The 16,471-nt window shown below is 40.8% G+C and overlaps 1 protein-coding gene across 1 annotated transcript; it reads left to right on the top strand.

Moving 5' to 3' along the window:
* The first annotated feature begins 8,700 nt into the window (after positions 1-8,700).
* LOC307061383 (thiosulfate sulfurtransferase/rhodanese-like domain-containing protein 3) lies at positions 8,701-13,357 on the top strand. The gene is made up of 4 exons (XM_079716511.1): positions 8,701-8,823; positions 12,363-12,536; positions 12,633-12,792; positions 13,094-13,357. Exons 1-4 carry the CDS (start codon positions 8,751-8,753, stop codon positions 13,164-13,166), a joined length of 480 nt encoding a protein of 159 aa, XP_079572637.1. The 5' UTR covers positions 8,701-8,750; the 3' UTR covers positions 13,167-13,357.
* The last annotated feature ends 3,114 nt before the right edge of the window (positions 13,358-16,471 follow it).

Genomic DNA, 16,471 nt, shown 5'->3' on the forward strand with positions numbered 1-16,471 from the left:
CTGTTACTTACTGAAAAGTTTGGGGGTAAAAATACACGTTAATCCTCAAAAGTAAAACTTTATGTATTTTACTTAACGCATATTAAAATGGAAATGACTTCAAGTTTAATGGGCCTAGTAAATTAACAGAGGAGGAAGAAGGGAGCACCAGCTGAAACCAAAGAAATCTTTATTAAACCAATAAACTTTTTTTATACAAAAAGTCAAACTCCATTTGACTTTTACCAACGGTTCCCTACATGTATGATGTCCAGGTGAATACAAAAAACCTGAGGTGTACGCTGCTTCTGGTTCCTGTGCTTCCCTTGCCCTTTCTCTCGTTTCACCAGCTAGAAGACAGGCGGAGCTGGAAGAGCCGTAACGGGCCAGGGGTGGAGGCCTAGTGCCAAGCACAGCAGGGCCGCCCTACCTGCACTGAGCGGCCCTGCATTGGGCGGCCCAGCACTGGACTACTGAAAGAGAAATACATTTCCTATCTTTTTAAGCTCTTGCATTTTTTGTGAGTTTTTCCCTCACTTTTTTATTATGAAAAATTTTAAACTTCCAAGGAAGTTACAAGAACAGGATAATGAACACCCATATACTATCTAGATTCCACATCTTGAATATCTTGCCCTATTGGTTTTATCTAAATATCAATGTGTATATAGACATATCTATATATGTATGTTTGTTTGTTTGTTTTTGCTGAACTATTTAAAAGTAAGTTGCAGAGAGCATATATCCCTTAAGGCGGGGGTCCCCAACCCCTGGGCTGCTAACGGTCCGCGGCCTGTTAGGAATCGGGCCACAGAGCAGGAGGTGAGTGGGGGGCAAACGAACGGAGCTTCATCTGCCGCTCCCCCTCGCTCGCATTACCGCCTAAACCATCCCCCCTCTTCCCATGGAAAAACTGTCTTCCACGAAACCGGTCCCTGCTGCCAAAAAGGCTGGGGACCACTGCCTTAAGGAGATTCTCCTATACAGTCCTATCATTATCACTTCTAAGAAAATTAACAGTAATTCCTTAATATCATCTCATATCCTATCATATTCTAATTTCTTCAGCTGACCCAAAGTATCATCTGTACTGGTTTTTTGAATAAGGATTTAATCAAGGTTTGCACTTTGTACTGGTTATGTCAGTCAGTATCTTTTAATCTACAACTGTTCTTCCCATAAGAAATGGAGAACTAATACTGTCTTACTTTCCTAAGACACCGGCTTTTTTTAAGAGATCAGGCCAGTGCCTGAGTCAAACTGGAGATCTTGTTAAAATGTGGATAGCAAAGTGATTCAGAGACATATATATATATGTGCGTATATATATATATATATATATATATATATATATATATATATTCTTTTTTATATTCTTTTCCATTATGGTTTATCACAAGGAAAACTTTTTTTTTGGCTGTGGTGGGTCTTTGTTGCTGTGCGCGGGCTTTCTCTAGTTGTGGCGAGCGGGGGCTACTCTGTTGCGGTGTGCGGGTTTCTCATTGCGGTGGTTTCTCTTGTTGTGGAACACGGGCTCTAAGCATACGGGCTTCAGTAGTTGTGGCACACGGGCTCAGTAGTTGTGGCACACTGGCTCTAGAGTGCAGGTTCAGTAGTTGTGGCGCGTGGGCTTAGTTGCTCCACGCTCCGCAGCATGTGGGATCTTCCCGGATCAGGGCTCAAACCCGTGTCCCCTACATTGGCAGGCAGATTCTTAACCACGTGCCACCAGGGAAGCTCTTCTAAATATATTTTTAAGAAATCCCTTCTATTTCTTAAAAACTCAAAGTTAATTCTAAAGATTTTAGATACAAGTTAATGCATTTTTTTAAACCACTATATCCTAAATCCTACCTAATACCATGCTACTCCATGGCTAAGCTATACTGTAATTTTTGTGGTTGTTTATTTGCTTTCATTGATCAAGGTGGAAGAATCTTTCCATTCAATAACAAATTCTGAATCCTGATTTAGTCATACTATGTTCCACATAAGGAAGCTTTTGAGTTTACCATTTTAAGAGCCATTTCCTTAAGTCCAAGGATCATCACTATTGAACAAGGCTGCAATAAATTAAGGCCTTAGGGGTTACAGAGATGCAGAAGGTCTCCAAGTTCCTTGACCACTTCATTTCTGACTGCCTTCACCCTCCAGACTGCCTCATCCACTTATCCCTACAGTTCCACCTTGCAAAATCACTAATTCAAGTATTCTGATCACAACTTCAAGTTTTGCCGGCTTGCTTCATCAGCCACTCCAATACTCCTTTAGTGCCCAGGCTGACAAGAGGCTGCATCTCAACAAGTGCTTCCATGATCACTGTAGCAGGGAAGGGAGAAAGGGAAGTGGCAAATCGAGTGCTGGTTCTTAAAGTTTCACTTGCAAGTGTATTTTACTGGCCAAAGCAAGTCATATGGCCACATTTAACTTCAAACAGACAAAAGGGGGAGGGGCACGGGGGGGTAATGTACAAAGAGTACAACCTTAACATGTACCCAGAAAGAACAGAATATGTGTGCACAGCCTTAATGACTTACCACACCACCCCTCTAACAGAACCCCAATCCTAGACAAATCCAGTTAACCACTTTCTCCATGAATGCATCCAATCAGGCTGGAGAAAGTCTTGTAAGAAGGGAGATTGGGTCCACTAAATTCATAATCATAACCGCAAACGGATCAAGACACCCCATTATCTACTATACCTTCTGGCCAACTCACTTATATACTCACACAGCCTTCTGAAATCCTTTTCACTCTCCCAAACCTCCAACTCCTCCTCTCCCTACTCCTCCAAATTATCATCTGGTCTTCTACTTGATTGAGAGAAAAGAGATGTCATCAAATAGCAAATCGGATCTTTCTACCCCCCAATTTACAAACTTACCACCAACTATTTTAACTTGATGTCTTGGAAAGAGATAGGCGTAACTAAGAGAATCCAAGAAAAATGGCCCATGAGAAACTGGTCATATTTTTACACCCTCTGCACAGGTAAACTCTTGATAAAGATGAGCATTAACACACAGCTAATACTGGCAGAATAACCAAAAGAACCAGGTAGCTGACCTAGAATCTATAAAACACCTATGCCTTTTTTCAAAAACACTGACTCATACTTAACTTGGCAATGTAGAGTCAATTTCCAGTGATTTTTCTGACACATGTACTATGTCTAAACATACAGAGTTATTTTGGATGGTAACCCACTATTTAGCAGCCACTTATCTGTATAGCTTTCTTCTTCAATTCCCCGTTCAGGCAAAAAGAGACAAAATTAAAGTCCGATTATTGGAGCTTCAAATACTGTCTATCATCAATATTGTGTCTGGGGAGTTCCGAGACCACCCTCTCATTTGGAGATTTACTATAAGGACTCACAAAACCCAGCATATAGTTGTATTCATGCCTAACACTTATTACAGCAATGTAGTATGGACGTACAGCTTGATCATAATGAAAAAGACACAGGTGAAGTCTAGAGGAATCCAAGTGCAGGTTTCCTTACCATTCTCTCCCTCCCAAGAGGGGTCACCACACTCTTCCCCCAGTAAGTAAAATCCAGTAATGTCTATGAAATGTTTCTGCTCAGGGAAGCCCATTACAGACTCACTGGTGCAGATTTTTAGGGGGGCTAGAAACTTCTGCATAAACCGTACCCTACAACATAAAACATGTTGTTCCCAGATGCCAAGCAAGGGCTAACCTTTCTAAGGACAGCAGTCTCAGGCATGCTATGTTAAGTGTTTTCAGCACAAATTCTGGCCATTTTTCTCACGTGGTTTCCCAAACAAAACTTTCGTTTTCAACTTCCGCGTTTACCTACACCTGTCTTTTCTCTAATGTACGATGTGCAACTGTTTACAAATGTTTAATTTTTTTAAAAGGCCGTGCATACAAAAGCCCATATTCTCAAAAAAGAAAAAAATCTTTTTTTCCCTACCCTTGGGCGATTATTTTCGGCGGGGATGCCGGGGGAGGGGAGACAAAACTCTCTTTTTTAGAGGCTCAAAAAGATGACCAGCACTTACAGACTTTTTTGTGCATCGCACTCGGTTCTCAGCACTGAAGAGAGACTAACCCACTTCATCCTCCCAACCACCAACCACCTTATGAGATAGGTGACTATTATTTCTCCCATTTTATACTTAAAACTGAGACACACAGTAGTTAGGTGACTTGCAGAAGCCAGGAGCCAGTAAGCTGTGGATGGAGATTTGGACCCAGGCAGTCCACCTCCAGGGTTCCTCATACTACACGATGCTGCCAGACACCCGCAGTAAGACTCGTCCTCTGGTCTCTAACAAAAACATCCCAAGTTTCTGAAGAGAAAATGCGCCGTGAGGATGAGCGCGGAAAGGAGGCCGGAAGGGTGCTGGGTCGCCGCGACCCTGGTCAAGGTGAGGCGGCCCCTCTCCCGCCCCACCTCGCCGGCTCCTCCCGCCGCCGCCCGGCCACCCGGCCAGCCCGGCCACGCTCACGCGGCCCTCGGTGACCGCCTGGAGTCCCCAAGGATCGGGAAGGCGAGGGAGCGTGGGAGGGGCGGGGGGCGTTCTTTCCTAGGTCAGTCAAGCCACAAGGGCCCGGGTTTGCGGAAACGAAGACGGAGAAACTGCGGCAACCCCAGCACCGAGCCCCAACTCACCCTGCCAGGCCCGGCGGCCGCCTCTACAACCGGAAGAGACTGCGCCTGCGCGCCCGCCCCTCCCGCTGGCAGGGGCGGGGCCTCGTGTGCCCGCCCCCACGTTCGGTGGGAGGGGGATTGGGTCCGCCCCTCGCGTGGCCGCGCACCCGGAGTTGGGCGTGGACAGGGGCCGGCTCGCGTCGCGCCTGCGTCCTGTAAGTGTGCAGGAATAGGTAGGCCCCGGCTAATCTTAGAAAAATGGTAAGTAGACTGTTAATTGGATCCTGATAGTGGCCTGGAGTTAGCGCAGCTGGGGTGTTCTTGGAGTCAGGATTAAGTCCCACTTGTTGCTGGACAGCGTGCCCGCACAGCCTCCGACTTCTCGCCGTCACATTCTTCTGTGCAATAAAATCACATCAGACATCATATATTGTCTTGTTTTTTCTCATTATTGTCGTCTTACCTGTCGTTCTCACTTTTAAAAATTTTTTTAAAATTTATTTTTATTTATTTATTTTGGCTGCATTGGGTCTTCGTTGCTGCGCTCCGGCTTTCTCTAGTTGTGGCGAGCGGGGACTACTCTTCCTTGTGGTGCACGGGCTTCTCATTGCGGTGGCTTCTCTTTGTTGCGGAGCTCGGGCTCTAGAGCACAGGCTCAGTAGTTGTGGCACATGGGCTTAGTTGTTCCCCGTCATGTGGGATCTTCCCGGACCAGGGCTTGAGCCTGTGTCCCCTGCATTGGCAGGTGGATTCTTAACCACTGCACCACCAGGGAATTCCTTCACTTCTTTATTAGAAAATTTCTTGACCTATACCTAGACCTCTTCGAAGCTCGATTACCCGTTAAAGTGGTTTGCACTTTGCATATGTTTAGTAATTGGTTGAAAAATACTTTGTTTGAATGATATTGCAGACATCAACACTAGTTACAGATAAACTCTACGATTCTTGTAATCTTTCACAGTTCTTCAGCCAGGGGACAGGTGTGGCCTTATGGAAAGAGCCTTGGATTCCTATTTGATGGATTCTTCAAAGGAAGGAAATTATTATTATTATTATTATTTTATTAGTTTCTGCTTTATAACAAAGTGAATCAGTCATACATATACATCTGTTCCCACATCCCAGGAAATTATTTTTAAATAGTACCTAGTAAGTATGTTTTTAGTGCTATTGCAAAGACATTATGACAAAACATCAAATAGAAATATAAATGTGCTTAAGGTCAGCTCTGTATACATTTCAAATAATGTGAAGTATCTTAATTTTACCGTCATTGTTCTGTCTGAAAATGTATGGAATACTTTGCTAAGCTATACATATATTAAGTTTTTAGCATGTATTTTAAAAGATACATTCTTTATTATAAAAGTAATATATGAAAGTTTCACATAAAGTTCCTCACCTTTTCCTCCTTCCCTCATTCCCATTTGCTTTCCTCAGAGGTAACATTTCCTCTCCTCTATTTTCTGTTTCTTGTGTATAGTTTCAGGAATTGTCTTTGCACATACAATATGCCTTTGTACTACATTTTTATATGATTACCATTTGTTAAAAGAGAACACAGGTTAGATTACGGTCTATTTTCTATTCTACAACTTGATTTTTTTTTCACTTGATCGTATATCTTGGACATATCTCCACACCAGCCTCATTCTTTTTACTTGTTGCTCAGAACTCCAGTGAATGGATGTATCATTTTTTCCCAATCAGTTCCCTGTTAGTGTACATTTATCTTTGCCTACTTGTGCAGATATTTTCAGTAGATAAACTATTAGCGGTGAAAGTGCTGAGTCAGCAGATGCTCAAGGGCTTCCCTGGTGGCACAGTGGTTAAGAATCCCCCTGCCAATGCAGGGAACACGGATTCGAGCCCTGGTCCGGGAAGATCCCACATGCCGCGGAGCAACTAAGCCTGTGCGCCACAACTACTGAGTCCGTGAGCCACAACTGCTGTAGCCCACGCGCCTAGAGCCCGTGCTCTGCAACAAGAGGAGCCACCGCAATGAGAAGCCCACGCAATGCAACGAACAGTAGCCCCCACTCGCCACAACTAGAGAAAGCCCGCGCACAGCAACGAAGACCCAACACAGCCAAAAATAAATAAATTAAATAAATTAATTTAAAAAAAAAGATGTTCAAGTTTTGATAAACTTTTGGAAAAAACGTTGCATGAAAGGCAATACATTTCCTAATTCTTCATTTGATCTGTCTAAAATCTGGGGGCTTGATGTGGATTTAGAAAGAAATGGGAAAAATCTCAAGTCTCTTAAAAATCCTCTCCTTTCCAATTGTCTTTCTCTTGCATTGTGGTGAAAAATAAAATGAGTTGTTTGAGAATTAATGACTCATATCAACTCAGCACTAGTAGACCTTTCCCAGAAAACATTACATTATTTCTCTGCCTTTCATTCCACTTCAAGCCTTACTTCCCTCGGCCACACTGACTCTGAAGGAAGAACTTGGACATTTGTCCAAGGAGCAATGATCAGTGCTCCTGTTTGACAAGATCTTTTTGCTCTAAGCCCTCTTAAATAAACCAAGTTTGGCACTGTGCTAGTTATAGGAGGACATATTCATCTTTTCAGAATAAGAAATCCTACAGAAAAATATTTCTCAAATAATCAGTCATGAACACTTGAAAAGAATTGTTCAGTAATATGTGCTCTTGCAAAAGTGTAAATTAGATTAAATGTGATTCATTGAGGCCAAGTACATTGTTTCCATATCTGTGTCCATACTACCTGTGGTTTATGATATGGATACCACAGAGAGTACATGAATCTACAATATTTAATGACATCTTAGTTCAAAGTCAATCCACAAAGTAGATTACACAGAGACTATGGTTAAACTTCAAATGACTTGGAAAACATAACTGTAAATGTTGTCATTGTTATAGAAATCTGAAGTCGTTTTATTAATTATTAAATTATTGAAAGCTGAATAATTTAAAAGTGCATGCTTAATGAAATTATCCCTTGAACACATTCTTTAATAATGCCATTTGGAAACTAATTTTTAAAAATTTCACTGTGAATCCATTTGCAGTTAAATATGGCTTTCATTATCCTTGGGAACCAAATTGAGAATAAATTAAAAATAAGGTAATGAACTAAGTTGAGAATAAAGTAAAAACAAGGTAATAAGAAACTTTATATGCTGTAGGCTGAATATGCTCCCTCCACAACCACACACCAAGGTGTTCTAATTCCTGGAACCTATGAATATGTTACCTTACATGGCAAAAGGATTTTGTGCATATGATTAAATCAGGATTATCCCAGTGGTCCCAGTGTAATCACAAAGGTCCTTATGAAAGGGAGGCAGAAGGGTGAGAGGAAGAGAACAGGATGTGACAGCACAAGCAGAGGTTGGAATTAGAGATCTGAAGATGCCAAACTGTTGGCTTTGAAGATGGGGAAACGGACCAATAGCCAAGGAATGCAGGCAGCCTCTCCTAGATGGAAAAGGTAAGTACAGAAATTCTCCCCTACAGCCTTCAGAAGGAACACAGGCTTGCTGACACCTTAATTTTAGCCTAGTGACTTCTGACCTTCAAAACTGTACATAATAAATTTGTGTTGTTTTAAGTCAATAAGTTTGTGGTATAGTAGCAATTGGAAACTAACACATTTTATAAATTAGTTGGACCTGAGTTATCATCAAATATAGTCAAATATCATCATGTTGTGGGGAAAAGATGGCAGCATGAGATTATCTTAATACTGACATCAGTTGAACCAGCTATGGGAGTGAAGAGCAATTCTTAGAAAAGTGCACATGTGCTTTGCTTTAATTCAATGCATGAGAATCCTGTTATGAAGTAAATTGGATAAATTTATTTACTTTATATATTTAAATATTATCTTTGTTATATTCTCTTTCCACTTTTAAACTTTGTCTCTCCTTAAAAAAATAATAATCATAAACAAAAAAGCAAACCCAACCCTTAGTTTCTTACCAGGCAATTTTAAGTTTTACAGCAGGGCACGTTTCCCTCCGCGATTACTCCTAGTGGCACTACCCGGTTCGGCCGGAGCCTGGCTGGAGGGCGCTCGAGAGCCCGGCGCGGTTCGCCGGGCGGCGGGTGGAGGAGGAGGACCAGGAGGAGGAAGTGGTTAGTAGCCACGAGGTTCGATCCGGAGATGAGGCTGCTGCGACTATTGCACTTGAGTTGGCTCCAGGCGATCCTCGGGTCCGCAGAGACTGCGCTCTGGGGTGAGCTCGGGGTCCCCGGGGAAAGGGAGAACGCCTAACCTCGGGCCCCTGGGAAGGGATGGCGTTGGTGAGGTTGATCGCTTCTTTTTTAAAGGCTTCCAGTTAAAAGTAAGACCCGGGGTTTCCCTGGTGGCGCAGTGGTTGAGAGTCTGCCTGCCGATGCAGGGGACGGCGGGTTCGTGCCCCGGTCTGGGAAGATCCCACATGCCGCGGAGCGGCTACGCCCGTGAGCCATGGCCGCTGAGCCTGCGCGTCCGGAGCCTGTGCTCCGCAACGGGAGAGGCCACAACAGTGGGAGGCCCGCGTACCAGAAAAAAAAAAAAAAAAAAGTTAGACCCAGTACACTTGGCACCTGGAAATGTAACACCTTGTTCCTTCAGATTCTGGGCTACTGGGGTTGCTCTCGGGGTATGCACGGAGAGGGGCAAACATTGCTCCAGGGAGCTCGCGTGGGAAGGCAGTTATAAAGGTATGGGTGCTTGACTGAGCAATGAAGGTCAGTTCGCGACTCAGAGAAGTGAGCTCCAGTTCCTGCCCGGAAGAGTCGCAATGAGCCCAGTCTTGCGAGTTATACTTGTGACCCACTAGAGGGCAGCACTCATGGGCTGATGAAACCTACAGTTACCACGTTAGGGCTGTAATAGTACCACCCCTAATTTTACAGCTGGCGAAACAGAAGCCAGAGAAGCGAAGGTGGTCAGTGGAGGAGGTGGGTCTAGAACCCAGAGCAGGCCTCCAGTCCCTTCTCTTTGCTTTACGTGCTGCCTCTCCTTTAGCAACAACCTTTGTGGATAAAGATACAGGGGCCCCAGCGTAACACTTTCTGCCCCGCCCCCGCCCCAGTTATTCCATTTTAACTCTTGGTACAGCCTTTGTAGTTGAAGAGGTGTCATTCCTGCAAATTATGTTATTTGGTTTTACCTTTAATCAGCAATCATTTATTGAGCTCCTAATCTGCCAGACGTCCTGCTGGGGATACAGTTTACTTTACCATTTTGGGGTTAGACACACACAAACCATCACCACACAGCCCAGTCGAATGAGACTGCAATGGAAAGGACTGAGTTGGAGAAGGTGTTAGAGAAATGGTGCCTGTTTCATTTAAAAAATTCTACTTGTAATACATGATTATATTCTCATTATATTAAAACAAACAATAAAGCACAGCATGAGTCCCCTTTATACACTCTCCCCAGATATGAGTATACATAAATATATGTACACATGAAAATACTACGTATGTTTATATAATAGATTAGCATATATATGAATATCTATAGTATCTATCTCTCTGTATATATACTATATACCATAGATATATATATACTATATACTATAGATATCTATATATAATGTGATCTACACTGTGCTTGCTTTTCTGTAATTTTTTTCTCACCTAGGTATTCAGAAGCTTTCTATGGCAGCACATATAAATCTTTTAACTACTGCATATATCCCCTACTATGAATTACCACAGTTTATTTAACTAGTCCCTTATTGATGGATATTTTGGTTTCCAATTTTTTTGCTATTATAAAAAGTTCTCAATAATTATCATTGTACATGCTTTTTTGTGCATATGTACAAGTATTTTACAAGGATACCTAGAAGTGGAATTGTTGTATCAAAGGGGAGGTGACAAGTGACATTTAACAGGGTCATAAAGGAGACTTAGAGTGCCAGGTAGAGATGAGAGAGAAAGGTATTCCCTTCAGAGGGAACAATGTCCATAAATCATGAAGGAAATGTGAAAATAGATATTTATTGTGCACTGTATAGAGTATTTAAACCTCACAGCAACTCTAAAAGGTTAAATAATATTATTCGATTTTACAAATAAGAAGCTAAGTACCAGAGAGTTTAAGTAATCTGCCCAGGGTCACAGAGCCAAGTGGGCAAGCCAGGATTTGAGCCTAGGTTTATCTGACTCTAAAATCCCTGCTCTTTCCACTATAAAAATGAGATTAGACCACATGTATACTTTTTTTTTAAATTAATTAATTAATTTATTTTTGGCTGTGTTGGGTCTTCGTTTCTGTGCGAGGGCTTTCTCTAGTTGCGGCGAGCGGGGGCCACTCTTCATCGCGGTGTGTGGGCCTCTCACTATCGTGGCCTCTCTTGTTGTGGAGCACAGGCTCCAGACGCGCAGGCTCAGTAGTTGTGGCTCACGGGCCAAGTTGCTCCACAGCATGTGGGATCTTCCCAGACCAGGGCTTGAACCCGTGTCCCCTGCATTAGCAGGCAGATTCTCAACCACTGCGCCACCAGGGAAGCCCACATGTATACTTTTGATGTGGCTGGAGGGTAGGATAATTGGGGCAGAGAAGGAACGAGGAGGAGGTTTGGTAAGTTATATTGGTAAGGGGGGGTTGAAGGACAATATAGAACATACTAAGAAGCTTGGACTGTGAATCCTGTAATGTAGGCTGTAGGGAGTAACCAGGTGAGGTTGGATTTACCAGTGTGGAAACAGCAAAATTGGAGTATATTCAAAGTTTAAGCTCAAAAAGTGAAAATTAGGTATAGCGTGTATTACTCTTGAAAATACCTCAAGAGAACCACACATCATCTCTCAGAGATTCCTAACAGCCAGTTTTTCTTCACTGTAGGAGCAGTTCACTGTTTCTTTGGTTGAGCATCAGATGAAGTGGTTAATTTACAAGTGGAGGCCATGTTGTACAAAAACACACACACACTACAGCTTTAAATAATTTGTGTGGAGTACAGACTCATACCGTGAGAGGCTTGGGGGAGCTGAGACTCATCAAGGGACCATGCTTGGAACTTCCCTGGTGGTCCAGTGGCTAAGACTCTGCGCTCCCAGTGCAGGGGGCTTGGGTTTGATCCCTGGTCAGGGAACTAGATCCCACATACTGCAACTAAAGATCCCGCATGCTGTAACGAAGATCCCACGTGCCGCAACTAAAAAAAGATTCTGCATGCCGCAGTGAAGATCCCGCAGGTGGCAATGAAGATTCTGCCTGCCGCAACTAAGACCCGGTGCAGCCAAATGAATAAATATTTTTTAAAAAAGGGACCATGCTTGCTTCAGGCTTTTGCTTACCAAGTGGAAAGACAGGAAATCCAGTCTTACTGATTACTCTTCCTGTTCTCCACACCTCCTCCCCACCCCACTCCTTGCTGAATCAGAGAAAGTTAAACGTCGGTTTAATATGACTCTACTATACAAGAAAAACTTAGATTAGGGTAAGATTTACAAACTATTTGCAAAATTCAGTTACCAAAAGTTGAATGTGTATTTATAAACTCTCCCCCCAATTAAAGGGCTTGGAGAGAGTAGAATATTGGAGGTGGCCCAAGACCAGCCATAAGTATGCAGGGCAGGAGGATAGGGCTGCATCTTACTGTTCAGTCAGGCTGTATGCAAAATATATACATCGATTATACAGTTTAGTAAAGTCAAAAGATCAATATGGTTAGCTGACTGGAACAATGGGGAAAATTCCTTTGACCTACCCTTTCCAGATATTAATAGAGATGTCATTTTGAAAGTACCTAAATTATTTTATTCTTTCCAGGTTTGAAGTCAATAAAAGGAAGCTGCAACAATTTTTGTACTGCTGTTTGTAAAGATGTCACTTATATGGAACTTAAAAACCTCTTGAAGTCCAAAAAAATTATGTTGATTGATGTTAGAGAACCATGGGAAATTCTTGAGTATGGAAAAATCCCCGGGTCTGTCAATATACCATGTAAGTGACATGTGTCTTAACTGATTCATTAGAAATATATATCCAGTAACTGACTGTATCTAAAATTTAACTGAAATTCTTAACATTCTCTTTCAGTGGATAACGTAGATGAAGCTCTACAGATGAACGCAAAAGACTTCAAAGAGAAGTACAATGAAGTAAAGCCATCCAAATCTGACAGTCTAGTGTTTTCTTGTTTAGCTGGAGTGAGAAGCAAGAAGGCTATGGACACAGCAATATCTCTGGGCTTTAACAGGTGTGTAGATGAAGGATAAAAATGGGTTTAAGAGTATGTATTGCAGTATTTCATGGGTATATTTTTATTGGCCTACTGAAGAATTTCTTATAATTACTATGTTAGCAATGGCAGGATAGACTATAGACTCTTATAGACTAAGAGTCTCTACTTTTCATCCTACAATCTTTCAAATAGGCTCAAAGTCTAAATAGTATGGTGAGAAGCCATTGCACCTCTAAATCTCTAAATTTATCTCTAAAGTTCCTATGAACCTTGTGCTGTAAAGCAGGAGAACTAATTATTTGATGTATGTTTTTAGTGCTCAACACTATGCTGGAGGATGGAAGGAATGGGCAACCTATGAATTTTCGGAGAAGAAACAAGGAAATTGAATTTTGGGATACAAGCTGGCCCATTCCTTGTGTACGTGCAGCCTAGGATAGTGGAATAAGCGAAAGAATCAAAATGTAGCCCTGGGACCACTGGTTAATGGGAAGGGGATTTTGTGTAAGTCAATTATTTGTTGAATCTTTTTCTCACCTATAAATTGGGAATACCACTTCCCCCTATTTCCAAAGGCTAATGAGGCTTGCTGTAATGTATGTGACTTGCCATGGAAACATAAGGGTTGGGATTCTAAAAATTAATTTTTAAATAGTTTAGTATAGTTCAATAGTATTCCAAAAGACCTGGCTACTTGTATTACCTAATCATAATGTGTGACCACTTCTGTTAATATAGTGTCTATACTCTTCAAAGAGGCTATGAACTAGACCAGTCAATTAAGACTTAACCTTAAAACACCAAGAATCTGGGGTGCAGAAAAGTAGGTGAAATATGAACAATGAAAATACAACATTAGCAATATCCAAAGACTTATGGCACTGTGACCAGCATGGTAGTGATATAATTTGCAGTTTAAAAACGTAATATGATCTATGGGGAAAGTAATCAGAACAGTGGTTGCTTCTGTTGAAGGAAGGAAATTAACAGGAAAATCAAGGAGGAAACTGTCTAGGGTGGTGGAAGTGCTCTATATCTTGATTGAGGTGTTGGTACTTAGGTATATACACTTACCAAAACTCACTGAACATTTTAAAACTATACATTATCTGTAACTACATCTCAATTAAAAATAATGAAAATAGAAAAAAAGTTTAAATGCAAATGACTCCCACTAGCATATTTCTTTGGAATGTTAAGTCCTACACTTGTTAGTACACTAGTGCACTGGTGAGTGGTAAAACAAATTTGTGCTTTCTTCCATCCATGTCTCTTCGGACCCATCTGTTTTTACTCTCATTTATATAGTCATTCAGAACATGTAAGGCCTGGCAAGTAAACTATAAGGACTTGGTTTTGTCCTAAATGACTTATTAAGCCATTGGAGAATCTGTGGTAGGTATGTGATATTATCACCTTGAACTTCTATTTCTGATATGTCAGTCTAGTTTCTAGCAAACTCCCTACAAGAACTAGAAAAGCTGGAAAATACACATAATACAGACACAGACACAGACACAGACACACACACACACACACACACACATTCAATGTTGGTTCATCCTCTACAGCTTTCCTTCTCCCAGGATCGTGACTCTTCAAATCCTCGCTGCCTTCGTAATTCTTTCATGCCTTTAAACAAATTTTATTTATATATTTATATAAACAAATATTACTAGGGCATATATATTAAGGAAGTGAGGATCCGAAGAGCCACAAGCTCACAGAGAAGAAAAGCTATAGAGAGTGAACCACCACTGAAGTACTGGGCCCAACCAGGAACAGGTAAATACACCAGGGTATAGAGTCTGGGGAAACACACCAGGCTTTTCCAGAAAGACAAAAAATATTCTAAAAGAAAGGAAATACTAAAGAACACAACATTATCTATGTATATGTAATATATACTGAATATGAGTTTAACAAAAATTATGCAATTAAATTGGGAGGATGATGGGAGTATAAGTCCCAGGATAGAACAAGTTTGGGGGCGGGGAGGGGGTGGGAGCTGGAAGTGGAGAACAGGAGGTGTGTGAGAAGGTAAAATCTTCATCTTCCAGAGTAGGAAGTTAAGAGATAATATTTACAAGTGAAAACAAAAAAAAAGCAAAAGCAAAAAAAGGGAAACTGCAGGGAAGCAGAGGAGGAGTACAGTAAAGTGTTTAAGAGCCTGGGACCTGCAGCCCAGATGCCCAGGTTTTAATAAGATATTAATCCAAGCTTTTGTCACTTACTTGTGACTGGGTAAGTTACTTAACCTTCTGTTCCTGAGTTTCCTCATCTCTGAAATGATTGTTCTGAGAATTAAATGACTTCATAATGTAGAGAGCTTGGAATATACTTGTCACATAATAAGTGCTCAATAAATGCTATAGTTATAAGCTTGTTACTTGGAAGTGTGGAAGTAACACAACAGCAGAGAAATGACTAAAAGTTGCTCTGGGGAGCAGGAATAAGAAGCAGGGAAAATGGGACTGGGACCTAACATCTTCCTTATGTCTTATAGCAACACTGTCCAAAAGAATTATGATGCAAGCCATTATGTGATTTTTAGGTTTCTTATACTTAAGTAAAATAGGTGAAATTAATTTTAATAGTGTTTTATTTAGTCCTATATATCTAAAAAATCATCATTTAAAACATGTAATCAATATAAACAAATTAGATATTTTACATTCTTTTGTTTTGTACCAAGTATTGAAATCCAATGTGTGTTTTTACATTTATAGCACATTTCAATTCAGACTAGCCACATTTTTAGTGTTCAGTAGCCACGTGTGGCTAGTGGCTATCTCATTGTCAGTGCAGCCTATGGTAATATTTGATGTTTAGAAAGAACACACATCATCAATGGCTGCTAAATCACAGAAAGAGACAACCAGCCATTATATGCCTCCTGATACGAGATACTTTATACAGTAGTCTATAATGGAAAAAAAAATTTGAGCCTGAACCTGATCAAGCTTTTGCATTCAATTACCAATTAATAGAAATACAGAGAAGAAAAGAACATGTTAAGTAGCACCTCAAGGATACACTCAGCAAAATACATATGGTGGGAAATTCTTAGCAGACAAGCAAACCAAAATGGGGAATTTTTAAAATGAAATAAAGGAGAAATCCATGAGTTTTAAAAGATTTAAAGGATTTATCAATGAATTGCATCTGTGGTCTTTATCTAGATCCTAAGTAGAATTATTTAATAATATTTATGATATTAATGAGATAACTGAAAATGTAAACACTGGATATTTGATATTACAGAATTATTTTGACTAACTCTTTTGGGTACAGTAAGACTTCTTTTGGGTTTTTTGGGGGTTTTGGTTTTGTTTCGTTTTTTAAAGAGCCATTATCTCTTAGGATTACACACTGAAATAATTATGGACAAAATGATATCTTGTATTTGCTTCAAAATAATATGCATGTTGGAGGAAGTGGTGGGAGTTTAGATGAAATGAAATTGGCCATGTGTCAATAATTATTAAAGTTGAGTGATAGGTATATGGAGGTTCATTACAATATTTTATCTACTCTTGTATATGTTGTGTTAAATTTTCTACTTAAATAAAAGGTTGAAAATAAAACTACTAGGCATATGTATTTCCAAAATAAAAATTTTTTAGAAATATAGGTAAGCTTAAAGGAAAAATTAGGGTTAAGTCAATGATTATAATATATAATCACTCTGCCC

Source organism: Hyperoodon ampullatus, assembly GCF_949752795.1.
Source record: "Hyperoodon ampullatus genome assembly, chromosome: 12".
Taxonomy (NCBI): domain Eukaryota; kingdom Metazoa; phylum Chordata; class Mammalia; order Artiodactyla; family Ziphiidae; genus Hyperoodon; species Hyperoodon ampullatus.